This window comes from Lactuca serriola, chromosome 4 (assembly GCF_051521515.1).
Source record: "Lactuca serriola cultivar US96UC23 chromosome 4, Lser_US96UC23_V15, whole genome shotgun sequence".
NCBI classification, from domain to species: Eukaryota; Viridiplantae; Streptophyta; class Magnoliopsida; order Asterales; family Asteraceae; genus Lactuca; species Lactuca serriola.
Genome location: NC_136411.1, coordinates 532,663 through 546,585, shown reverse-complemented (window position 1 = coordinate 546,585; position 13,923 = coordinate 532,663). Strand labels below are relative to the sequence as shown.

Genomic DNA, 13,923 nt, shown 5'->3' with positions numbered 1-13,923 from the left:
TTTCATCAAGAGATGCATTTTCATTATATAATCAAAACTCGGGATGTCATGTTCCGATACAGACCATTAAGCATAAACGATAACATTACAAGTCATTCAACAAAGATATATACATATACAGACTTGTAAACAAAACAACTCGATGATTCATTCATCTTATGCCCTTGCGCCACTTCCTGTAATACAAATAAAACTGAGTGGGTCAGGCTTGGGAGCCTGGTGAGCATATAGGGTTTTCAACCCACAATAAATAAATTATATTTAATTTCACCAACCAACAATAACCCGATTACCCATTCCCGTTATTCTCACTTTACGTCCCTAAAACAACATCTATCTCAAGGGACCTAATCTAGGATTTTCATCGGGACGGACAATACTGCTAAGGGGTTTCCTCAACAATAGATATCCTAAAGGCAACCATGAGGGGGATAGAGTACACCGGTGAACACATCGTTCACAACACCTACAGGTTATGAACTTGCTAGCGTTCCACATGACTGTCTAGAAAGAGTATGCGGTCGTTATCCATACCCCACTGAATAACTAGATCAACAACAACAACATCGAGGCCTCTCATATGTTTATCACACATCAACTATCTACCCACGTTCTACCCAACATATTAGTAGATAAAAATATATATTTTTATACATAGTTTAAAACCTGTATAGCATGTTCAATCAATACATATTCCACATAACAGATGAGGCACACCCATATAACACGTATTTCATAGAGAATAAATCAGATCTATGAGATAGAAGAAAGTGAATATACATTCACACACATAACAACAAAATTATACACATAACACGTATTTCGTATAAAATACTTCATAATTATGCGTTAGAAGAAAGTAACTACACACTCACTTGATCAGAAGATGATCGGACAGCACTACGACTTGCAGAAGTAGTATTTTTCAGTAGATCTGGAAGATCTTCACAAAAACCTGGCTTCTCGCGAGCAGAGCTTCGGCTCAGGAATTGCACTTCTCGGGATCTTCGGGGCTTTGGAACTTGCTTCGGGGCTTGGGATTGATACCGAGGCTTCGGGATACTTCTGACACGCAAAACGAGGCAAAACGGGAGAAAAAGAAGAGAATTTGGCAAATGGAGTCGGCTGCCCTCGCAACCCTTTTATAGAGGCTGAGCCTCGCACGTACGCTGGGCGTACAGCTTTACGCGGGGTGTACTCCTCGGATCGTCACTGCATGCGTCATCAGAGCACTCGAGTCCAAGGCGGTGCATGCATCAGGGTAGGTCGAGCACCCAGATATGCTTGACAGGGTAGGTCGGGCACCCAGATATGCCTGACAGGGTAGACTGGGCACCCAAATATGTCTGGCAATATGTGATTATGTGGTATGATGGGGGAACTCACTAAGCTTTGTGCTTACGGCTTTTAGTTTTGGTTTCAGGTACTTCATCTTCGAAAGGAAGGGAGTCGGCATGATCGCAGCGCATCACACTACATTTTCCGCACAGGAGATCTTTGGGATTATACTCTGATATTGTTTTGTCATGATATGTTTTGACTATGGATACATTGGTTTTGATATGAGTTGATTCTATGATGTTTTCAGAAAATTGGTTTTATAATTATTAAATTAAAAATGAAATTTTTGGTCGTAAATTTTGGGAAAGGCATCTCTCTTAACATGAAATCCTGAGCAGATCATTTGCCCTAATCTAGCATGCAATTATCATAACATATATTATAACATGTATGGGTATTCTAGGAATCGCTTATTTGAGATAGGCTGATTGCACGCATCACACCTCCTTTTCTTAATAAAAATCTTTTCAGAAACTTATTTTCTCTACAAAAATCTTTTTAGAAACTTATTTTCTTTCAAAAGATTACCAATTTCTCGGTTTGAGTTTAGACATGCCCGAGAGTGTGCCTGAATCCCTCAAACCAAGGCTCTGATACCAAATTATAACGTTCCAAAAATTCATAGTAAAATTTTCATTTTTAAAACAATAAACCATACAAACGAGTTGTTCCAAAACCTATCAAAGTGAATATATTATTTAAAGATCAAAGTAAATATTGAAAATTACTAATGCGGAAAACTTTGGTGGATGTGATGCAGTCACACCGGGTCCTTCCCTTTCGTACAGGAAGTACCTAAAACCATAAACATAAAATCGTAAACATAAAGCTTAGTGAGTTCCCCAAAATACCACACACCATACATAACCTTGGGCCTAACCCTGGGGTATATTCCAACCCAATACACATATATGGGCCCTGCTCTAGTGTGTATTTCAACCCACTCAGCACATAGTCCCTACCCTGGGGTATCTTTCAACCCGATCATACTATAGTGGGCTCCGCCTTAGGGTGTATTTCAAACCAATAAACAAATATGGGCCCTGCCCTAGGGTATATTTCAACCCGAACATGCAATAGTGGGTCCCGCCTTAGGGTTTATTTCAGCCCGAGCATGCAACACCTATAAGTCACATAACGTCAATCATCTCATGCAAGAGTTACAAGGATAGCTAGCATATAACAGATCCTAGTGGGTCGGCATTGGTGCGTTCGACCCATAGACACAGTGAGGAGACTCACCTCTCCATCTGAAAGATCACTTAACAGGACATTGCTCCGAATATCAACTCTACTAGTCACTTATTCATTGGAACATGACCAAACTTAACTTATAATCAATATACTCAAAATACTCCTAGGTCAAACTTGTTCAAAGACAAATCAATGTCAAAAGTCAAAAAATGAACCAAATCAACTCAGCTGAGTACGCCCAACGTGTACTCAGCTTGTACGTCTAGCGTACACAAGCCTTGACCAGAAACAGGGTGTTAACCTCCTACACCCTGCGTACCATAGTCTCGCCCAGCGTACGTGCATCCATCATTTCCTTCTATTAAGAGCTTAATCCCATAAGCTCCTTCGTCTAAATTACAGATATAGTCCTCAAATGATGTCCTTAACCATAATTTCCAACTTTATGGTCTTGCATGACCATTAAGTGCTCAATACCAAAAACCCTAACTTCTTAACTCTTTAATACATCCTAGCTCAAGCATAGGAGGAAACTAAGGTCCAAGATTACATTTTTATGGTTCCTAATCACTCCATAATGGATAAAGTTTCCAACTTTACCCATTAGAATGGTCCAACAAACCAAGATCTAGTCTCTAAGTCTCAAAAGAACCAAAAGTGCATCTTTTCCAACTTAATCCATTAAGTCCAAGTCTCAAACCTTTAGATCTGAATCAATATGATGTTTAGATAGATAAAGTTTCCAACTTTATCCATAACAATGTCACAAATTTTCAAGATCTAAGTTTTATACATTAAAGTGACCAAAAGCTCATAACACCCAAGACTAGCTAGATCTATCAAATATATCATCAAAATTCAAACTTTATACCTCTAGAAGAAAGATCAAGATGAACAAATTATGGATCTACAAGTTCCAATGCAACCAACACTTCTCCAAAGAGTTCTTTCTTCTCCAAGATGCACCAAGAACACTCCAGCACACCTTCTTTTGCTCAAAAAGCTCCAACTAGGGTTAGGGTTTTCAAGTGAAGGTGTTTGACGTATCAAAATCATATCCTATTACTCTTGCATAATGGTGTTTGGGAGTTGGAATTTACGTCTTGAAGATCCAAAAAAAGAGAACTCAATATCTTCATATCTAAAGAAAAAATGTCCTAATAACACTAATATAAAAATAGGTGTGGAAAGAGAGTTAGATGGCTGGAAAATTAAATGGTATATACAAAATTCATCCTATATATAGAGCCGAAGTAAAATGTGTAACAAGTTCTTTGGATGGCGAAAGAGACGGCTGGAAAATTATATTGAGGCATTTACTAAATATAGGCATTGTTCCCTTTGGTTAGAAGAAAGAAAGGGTGTTGAAAATAAGTCCAAAATTTACTCCATTTTCAGTCAAACAGTAAGAATAGAGTTTGCAACAACACTAGGCCAGCCAAACCAAAACAATGTACAGAAGAAGAAAAGAAAAAAAAACGCCCCTCAACGCACAAACCTCTCACCCTTACATAATAAACCTTAACATTCCATTCATTCACATGCTACTTTACATTACTCGCCTAGAATTACAGAGAAATTAGATGGATGCATATCCCATGCTCTCTCTGGCCTTTCACAATTCACATCACAATAATTGAGTTTGAGGTTTCAGCAGTCCCGACTTGGACTTGCAGCAGCCCTTCCGGTTTGAGGTCCCAAACCCAAACCCTGCTGTCATTCGGTGTGTATCCACATCGCTTACTTCTCTAATTACACAACTACAGGCAACACTTGATACCCCTCCTTTGAATATAATAATATAGCAACTTGAACACATATCATGTCCTGTCACCCATTCGAGTCTGATAACAGACTCAGAACCTCATTGTCCCTAAAATTTGATTCAGCTGCAAGCTCCAAAGGGGTTTTGCCAGCACTGTTTGCAGCGTGAGGATCAGCCCCTCTGCAAAATTATTTATACCCTCAAGTAACTGATTGATACTTGATAGATAAAACTTAAATGCAGTGTGTAAAAGAAAGGTTACCTTGTAAGAAGCAGCCTTGCAAATGCAGATTTGCCTCTGAGGATACAATGATGGAGTGGTGTCTGGCCTCTTGAATCGGGAACATTTACATTGGCACCATACTGTAAGAGCAGCTCAATCATCCCAATATCTGCAGTTTCACAAGCAAGATGGAGGAGGGTGCACCCCTCGAATTCCTCCATGCTAAGTCCTTGCGCTTCACTTGTGCCTGCTGCTGCCATTGATGAGATTGAGATTGAATCACCGCCCCCTGGGCCTGGGGGTGTCGTCTGCTCTTGCAACAGCATTGCCTTAGCGAGGGTTAAAGAAGAATTACAGGAATCTTGCATGTAAATGTAGTTCATGTCTGCTTCAAAGTTGACAATCAGACGGTATGCAGCTTTCTTGTCATTAGCACGAACAGCCTCCCATATATGTTGTGTCACTAGACTACGATCCTTGGGCTTTCGTACGAAAACTTTTAAAGCATACTGCACCCAACAACAAGGGATTTCAATCAGACAACAGATACATACTACTACTATAAATTAGAACAAAGATAAAACCTTTGCATGGATGAACTTCTCCTTCACAGCTATGGAATCAGAAGGACTAGGTTTACAGAAATAAAGAAGCTGGGGCTTATCAGAAGAAGACTTGTAAAACCTTCAAAAAAAAAAAAAAATGAGAGCACAAAACATAAAGAAGAAATGAAGTAGGGGGGGAGGGGGCAGGGCAGGGTGTTTACCCAGTAGGAACCAGTTCCGTCTTATAGGCACCTTTGGACTGTAATAATTCCTCCCAAACCGAATTAGCAAAGGCATTGCCTAAAGACTGAAACAAGGTGATCACAGACGGCTCCCACACTTTGACATCAAGTGTCAATGAACGTACCTGCAACGCAAGTAACATTATTATTATTATTATTATTATTTCAATGAATTAGCAGTGATTAGTGTCCGAACCAACCTTTGATATGTGCACACCAAGGTTGCGGTGGACACCAGAACATTCAATGCAGACAACAACTCCTAGATTCAAGCATGCCCAATCGGGATCAGAGGCACCACAATCTGCACACCTGTCATTTCCACAAACCCTATGCAGCACGTCTATGGGTTTCTCAGGTTTCAGACCTGATTGCTGCTGCTGCTGATGATGATGATGATGATGATGTGAAATTCTTGATAGGCGGCCGGGGTTTGGATAGGCAGGCCTCTCCCTCTCGGACGCATACTCTTCAACAGCTGTGTGATCAAAATCAGAACTTTCAAATGAACTGCTATCACTGGCGGATCGATGATGGCTACTGCCCATAGGACTACCAGATAAACACTGAAAACATAAACACAAACAGATTTAATTAACTTTAACCACATATTCATAATTTCATACTAGAGATTACTCACCCTCTCAGGAACCTGAGAGCTTAGCAATGACGCAATAACTCCTGTTATCTTCTCTATCCAATCCATCTGATCAAGGGTGCTCTCTGCCTGCAAAGTATAATTTTTTGTGGGGGAAATAATCCTGAAGCAGAACCTGAGGTCGGATTGGTCAGCATCAACCTTTATTGTTGAAGTCAAGAGGTTAACAGTGTGATGAGCAACAGATTTCTCATCATGTACTCCACCTCCACCATGGTGATGATGAGAAGAAAGCCAGCGACTCAGCAGCCCATGACCGAGTTCAGAGCTATTCCTCTGACCAGAGATTTGACTGCCAGACCCCTGTTGCCGAAAATATAGATTAGATATATAAATATATATGTGTATAAATAGTAAAGTAGAGTAAGCTGACTTACAGATGGTTTGCTGCTTTGTTTGCGGTAGTAGTAGAGCATTCCTCGGCTATCGAGAACAAAAAACCTTCGTTTCCAGTCGCCCCTGAGGTTTGAGGAGCGCTTGGAAAGATATCCTTGGCGAATGGTTTGAACCTTGCCCTTTGAAGCAGACTGCATGACCGCCTCTATCATTTTATGGGAGCTTCTCCCGATGGCTTGAATGCCATCCCCACCATTTGGAGATCCGTTGGAACCATTTGTATTTGAATTTGAAGACCACCTGCTCTCCCGATCAATCTGTCTTTTGTACTCTTGCATTCTTTCGTTCAGAGCTGCTTGCTCATAATTTGATCTCTCTCGAGATTGCTGAGCATATGTCAACACCTGCCCAGTTTTTTTTTTTATATTAAAAATTTTAAATAATACACGCATGTATGTCAGTATGTCTAATGTCTAAACTAAAATAAATACCATACCTGATTTATATACGGCTCCATCTGATGCAAAAGCTCATATCCCTACAACAAGAATAACTCAGATTTTAGAAAGCTCCACAAACACACTGCTACTATTGAATTGAATTGTATTGTATTGTATTGTATTGTTTACCTGTTTGAAGTAACGAAGATGGGCGTCCATCGTACCGCTCACTGCTTCCAGAAATTCAAATCTCTTTTTTGCTTCAACATTAGAAAGTGCCGTAACCTAAAATAATATAACAAACCAAGAATTCTTTCATTGTTTAGTAAGTAGCAGAAACAAATAATATACTAACCAGATTAAAGCGAGCTTGCTCAAAAGTAGCCCTTGCATTATGAAGGTCCTGGATATTTGCATGCACATTTGTATTGTTAGGATTTTGCAAATTTCAATCACTGGTTTTGAGTTGGATAAATGTTCCATACCTCCTCCAAAACTGTAGCTACATCATTCTTGGTGCCTTTCTTCAAGGACAGAAACTTCTCCCGAGCCTGCAGTGCAATATGGATTCTGATTCATTTCTTTTATTTTTCACTCCACTCCAACTCCATATTACTTTCTGTAAAACATTAATTAAACCTGACCTGGTCATATAGAAGACTGGCCTTGTCAAACCGCTTACGTGCCTCCTACACCAAAAAAACAAATCATTACTAACTTCAATTTTCAATTAAAAAAAAAAACCAATATCAAGTCATGAGTTGCATGTAAATTCAAGATGATGACATTCTATGTAAATTCAATTGTGTTGCATGCTACCCATCATAGGATCTATTACAGAAAACATCCTAGTAGAAGGAAAACAATTTACCTTTACGTCATGCAAATCTATGTTCACAAATTGCAGTAATCGGTCATTCAGTATATGCTCGACCTGTAAGCGACAGAGTTGTCAAAATCGCATTTACAAGTGTCATGCAGAAATCCACTACGGTTCAACACAATTAAAGAATATGAAATTTTTTGATAAATCAAAGCTCTAACTACTTTCATAAAATTCGATAGACAGCAAATGATGACTGCATAATAATAATAATAATAATATTACTCATTTTATTCAATCACCTGAGATCGAAGAACTTCCTTATATGTTCCAATCTCCCGTAGTGCAATTGTAAATTTTGTCATCACAGGACCTACAAGTGAGTAGGGATATGAGAAAAATTAATATCGATGACAGAACTATTAATCAATCATCATAATGATATGATGAATGGCATTGGCATGATGCCAACAAATTGATTGCCATAAGCAATTAGTTTTTAAGTTTACCTCCAAAAGCAACACTAATCGGATCATTATGTCCTCCGCCAAATGTTTCAAGGGTGCTGGCAAATGCAATGTCCCCATCATATCCCTCACCAAGCCCTTCGCTGCATGTATCATCAACAAACACATATTAGTTATTACAAACTTGGAACACAAAACCAAAACAGGTTATAATTTATATATATAAAAGCAGCATTGCAATATAAATACAGCATATAATTATATATCCCTTCAGTGTCAAACTCCAAAGGTAAAATCTAGACTGATATGAAACTCATATTTCAATTAACAGAGGATATGAAGGCTTATTGCCAGCTAGACATCAACCAAATAAAAATTAGGTACAAAAGTAATAATTGATTGAAACTCACGTATATTTTCTACATCCTTTGTAGAACTTTAAGCTTCTATCCCTCAGCAATTCGGCACTTTCCTCTAAACATTGCATCTGTTACATGAAATTTGGTATTATCATAAGCACAAGACAGCCTTTTGAACCTCAAAGAAACTAGATGATAAATAACCAAGTATTGTATGATAGAGATCAGGTTTAAGCTGCATGGCAAAAAAACAAAGGACTATATGCTGTTTGGAGTGACCTGCTGTACCCAATTCTGTGGCTTTAATCACATCCACATGCAAAATACACATTGAAATTGAACTTCTTACTACCACCCCAATAGACAATAATAGTATTATGGTACATACTGAACTCATCAGTCATAAATCATAATTCAAAAGATAACAGGGTTCAAAAGGCTTAAGGTTCAGTCCTATTCCATGGACTGTTTGGATGGTTAAAACTATAAACTATGACCATAAACAAATTTCACATTGGATTTTCTTTCAAGTGCAAAAGCAAAACCGAGATGAGTTCTTGTCTCAAGTTAAAGAGCAAAACTAAAATTGTTGGAAAATCTACAATTTAGGCAAACGGGCCCAGATGCTAAATTCCAGCCAAATTATGACAACTTCTTACCCTTAAACCCAGGTTATGTTCACATCAACTTAAGACCCTTTTATTTGCAATTTTTCAGTGATCATGTACGACGACCCGCCATGATTCGACCACACATAGGGTTCCATAAAACTCGCAAAGCTAAAGTTTTGCCTTTTCTTTTTTTGTGTGGTGGGGAGGATGCTATTTTACCCAAATCCTATTTCATAATTAGATAATTAATTAAAAGGCTTCCAAAAACTTACCCTTATACTAAATGCGTATATGCATATTTTGTTGTAAAATGCAGAGTTCGAAGAAAAAGAGAGAGCTAGGGAGAGATGAAAAAGCAAAAGAAGAAGAAACCTGTTTACGGAACATCGGAGAGTCGTCGAGCTTTGCGAAATGCATGATTGCAGGTTGAGAGACTGGTAGAAGAAGAAAAAAAATCCAATCTTGATTCAGACTAGAATGCGTGATCTTTAAAGACTTAAAACACCAACATAATCATGAAAAATCTGTAAAACCCAGAAAAGATCTTTCATTGTACTCCGATCTCAAAAACTTCATCACCAAAAGCAACCCACTGGATCAGAAATTGAAAGAAGAAAAAATGAGATTGAAAGCGTAAAAGAGGTTGTCGTTGCTGTAGGTTTGTCGGTACAGAACCCTAAGAGAAAAAGGAAAAAGTGGGGAAGAAATAAAGAAATGAGGGAAAAAAGCGATGGAAGAGTGGAGTGAAGAAAAACCCTAGAGAAAGTACGGACTGAGAACACACACAGGAATTGAGTTAAATTAGGCGAGATAACAGCCGAATGTTTTTGTTGAAGAATACGAATGAAATCAAACCTAACTACTTAAAAAGAAAAAGGATTCATCGGAATTCCATCAAAAACCTCAATTTGTTGAATCCACACACATTTGATGATTGCGGTTATTATTATCAAATAAAAAAATAAACACAACACAACGCTTTTTTCCACGGTTTTGCTTACTACTTTTCTTTGTATTACTTTTTCCGGTTTATGTCTACCTGGCCTCTCCCTCTCGTATGTATGGGGTTTTGCATTTGAGCCCCCAATTACCGCTAACAAAAGATAACAAAATTCCTTCATTTTTTTATGTTTCAGTATATAATCAAATATAAACTATTTGATTAATGTTGTAATATAAAATAATTTTATATGTGGACATGATTTTATTAAACCTACTTTCATATTTTGATGATACCATCCATGAAACATGTAATTGTCTTATTTAGTTTTTGGAATGAAGCGTAAGGAATCAACCAATTAGGTGATGAAAATAAAAATAAAAATAGTTTTATAGTTATTAGATAGATTTTGAGATGCAATTGATTGATTGATTAGAAAATGGACCATGGACGGGGAGGGGAAGATGACAATACCAAAGACCAGGGGGCCTTCGCTCATTAAAATGACATAGGTCCACTCTCATAACTCACAGGTCATAGCACACCCCCCTATTATCATTTTCTGTTTTCTATTTTCCATTTTATTAAGAGTAAACTACATGATTGGTGCTTATACTTTGTTCAAGTTTTCTGGTTTGGTCCAACCTTAAAAATATTGATAGATCATGTCCTTTTGGTTTCAAAAAATTTATAGTTTTGGTACTTGCACAGTAGTAGCGGTTCTTTTTGGGTGCCCACCGTGGCACCTGCAATCTCAGTTTTTTCTATACGAAGTGTAATTTTTTCAAATTTTTTCTTTTTCTATACGAAGTGTAGTTGTCACAATAGCTTATATCAGTTTTTTCTATACGAAGTGTAATTTTTTCAAAATTTTTCTTTTTCTATACGAAGTGTAGTTTTGGTACTTGCAACGTAGTGGCGGTTCTTTTTGGGCGCCCACCGTGGCACCTGCAATCTCAGTTTTTTCTATACGAAGTGTAATTTTTTCAAATTTTTTCTTTTTCCTATTATAAAATGTATCACCGACAACACCTACTACTGATTGGCAATACCTACTACGCCCCTTTTGCTACGTATAAAACACTATTTACCCTTACTCATGAGAAAACATTTTTGAAATTGTCAAATTCAATCAAAGTTGAGATTCCTTTATTACCAAAGTTGATTTCCTTCAAAAGTTCTTTTATATATATATATATATATATATATATATATATATATATATATATATATATATATATATATATATATATATATATATATATATATATATATATATATATATATATCGACATACATCCTTGATAATTAATACAGACTCGATGTTTTAATCACGTGCGACGAACGTCCATGGCACGTTATTTAAGTGGGTTTTATTTTATTTTTATTTTTTTGTAATATTTTTTTTAATTCAAAAAAAATTAAAACAGCTATATACTCAATTTTCATGTTTTTTATCTTTTTAGTTTTTTTTTAAATTAAATTTTTTTCGTTTTTTTCATTTTTAATTTTTTTAATATATTTACTATATAATCGAAGATATTAGTGTTTTTATTTATTTTTGTTTTTATTCTTTAATTTTTGTTTGTTTTTTTTATTTTTTAAACTAAATATTGATTTAAGTTTTAATGCGTAACAATTATAAAATTTTAAATAAGAAGAATATTAAGGATCATAATATTCTTTGTTCATACATTTTTTTAATCATATTATATTTGGATAATAAAACTTTGAATTAAATTATTTTGAATCATAGTATTTTGAATCAAAAGATTTTTAAATCAAATGATTTTGGATCAACAATATATTCGATTAAATAAATTTTTTGTTAAAAAAATTATGGATCATTATATATTTTGAATCATGTGATTTTGAATTATAAAATATATAATTAAGAATTATAAAATATTTATTCTTAGATCATAACAAATTAAGGATCATAAACAAGTCGAAGCAAAAAAATTGAATCATAAATATTTTGAATCATCACATTTTGTGTCACACCCCCAAAGCGGAATGGCGGAAACGTTCGGGGGAGGAGGACGTCATGTACAATATCACAACAATTGTATAATAGTAATCAAAGCAAACGCAACCATTACATTGATAAAATATAGTTTTTACATATGTTCGATACATAGTTTGTATGACATCAAAAGGGTATAGCAAAATTATAAAAGGCGTGACTCTATAAAGCTCTATCTTCTCAAAACCTATGCGTGTATCTGTCTACTGGTTCCCTAATAATACAAGTGGTTTTGAAAGTGTATCAACATTTAAGTCGGTGAGTTAATAAGCATGTTAGTAATTGAAAACTGTCATTTGTTCCTTGTAAATGTAAGTATGTTTTCCCAAAAAAATCCTATATTTTATGTTGTAATGTTATTTTACCCTTAGATAGTATAATGTAGTTTTAAATTCACATAAAACCATGAAAAGTATGCTTTCTCTGTGCTGGAATAGTATATTGTATTTGTACTTGTATAAAAACTCTGAAATTGTAAGTACTTGGATTCACCAGCTATGTTGTAAAATATTGTGTTGTAGTTTCATTATTAATAAAACTATGTGAAGTGGTTTCCTTATTCATACACTAATCGAATTGTTCAATACCAAATTGTGAGTTATTATAACCATACTTGATGACCTAGGATAACCTGAAACAACATTCTTCAGGTGTTAGAATCGATATGACATTTGTCACCCCAGGCCTGTCGGCCTAACTGTAGCTAACAGTTAAGGTGCGGGATTGTCAGTCTTGTATAGATCTATACACAAATTCACGCTCTCCCTCCAAGAGACTCTAGTTATAATATCATGGCTTGGTTAGTATTTAGGTAAGTACTTGAAGTGTGTCTCACAAAGCTATACTGACGGTTACGTGTAGAATAACTGAAAATCCTTTGTAATGAATGCTTGTATATGTGTTTCATAAATTATACCTAACATAGTTTATATGTTTGTTACTATAGTAAAACTTTAACTTAGTAAAATAGTACTTATGATTGCATAAACTATACCCATTATAGTTTATATATTTGTTTGTGTTGTATCCATGTATTTAGTAACAATGACATAAGTGTTCGATAAACTATACCTATTATAGTTTATAAGTATGTTCTTGTATCGTTTCTTGAATTTGTAGGATAGTAAGGATATTCCATAAACTATACCTATTATAGTTTATAAGTGTGTTCCGTTTATAGTGTAGATATTTATGAAAATTCTCCTTTGCTCAGCATGTTACAAAGGTTTAAAGGTTTGTACTCATATAAATATATATATATATATATATATATATATACACACACACACATATACATATACATATACATATATATATATATATATATATATATAGAGAGAGAGAGCATATATAATTGAAATTAAAAAGACAGTCGGACAAGTGAATTTTCCCTAAGTTCGTAACCAAACAAGGAACAGGAGTTAAGGCGAAAACACCAGTCCTAAGCATGTTGAAATAATTTAGAATAACCTAAAACACTCTAGAATAATTTGAAAACGTTTGAAATTGTTTGGATGTTTACACAAAAATATAATTGTGTTATACTTGTATTCCCTCCTAAAAACAATGGAAATAGTGAAAACTTAGGGGTATAAACTCACCTCTAATGCGTGATCTTGCTAGGATGATAAATCAATGAATCGAGTATTGAATTAATCAGAGTATGAATTTAAGGAAGAATGCGAGATTGAACACATAATGTAAATATGATCTTGTTACGCTCTATTATGCTTTCGAATTCTTTACAGAGTACAATAGACAAGTCTGTAAAAGTTCTTATCTAACTCTAGTAAATAACCTTATTTATAGGGAACTGAAAGCATACAAAAAAATATACTAAGGCATAGACATTAATGCTTCGAATAAAAGTGCCCTAGTAAAATATATTACAAAACATTCGAAGAGTCCAAACTATACTTCGACTAATTACAACAATTTGACCCTTACAATCTC

The 13,923-nt window shown here is 35.5% G+C and overlaps 1 protein-coding gene across 1 annotated transcript; it reads right to left on the bottom strand.

Moving 5' to 3' along the window:
* Positions 1–3,899: 3,899 nt before the first annotated feature.
* On the bottom strand, positions 3,900–10,037 carry SFC (ARF GTPase-activating protein). The gene is made up of 17 exons (XM_079037984.1): positions 9,377–10,037; positions 8,445–8,521; positions 8,077–8,177; positions 7,870–7,940; positions 7,616–7,678; positions 7,389–7,433; positions 7,230–7,295; positions 7,100–7,147; positions 6,934–7,029; positions 6,801–6,842; positions 6,346–6,708; positions 5,951–6,271; positions 5,511–5,876; positions 5,290–5,435; positions 5,108–5,207; positions 4,563–5,032; positions 3,900–4,480 (listed from the first exon to the last, which is right to left on the bottom strand). Exons 1-17 carry the CDS (start codon positions 9,419–9,421, stop codon positions 4,366–4,368), a joined length of 2,535 nt encoding a protein of 844 aa, XP_078894110.1. The 5' UTR covers positions 9,422–10,037; the 3' UTR covers positions 3,900–4,365.
* Positions 10,038–13,923: the final 3,886 nt, after the last annotated feature.

Bases quoted from the DNA above. Each gene is read 5' to 3' on its own strand.
- SFC (XM_079037984.1), bottom strand. From the start codon at position 9,421: ATGCATTTCGCAAAGCTCGACGACTCTCCGATGTTCCGTAAACAG. The intron at 6,843-6,933 runs GTAAACAATACA...TTCTTGTTGTAG, and splicing joins ATCTTCGTTACTTCAAACAG to GGATATGAGCTTTTGCATCA. The intron at 5,033-5,107 runs GTTTTATCTTTG...TGTTGGGTGCAG, and splicing joins AGAAGTTCATCCATGCAAAG to TATGCTTTAAAAGTTTTCGT.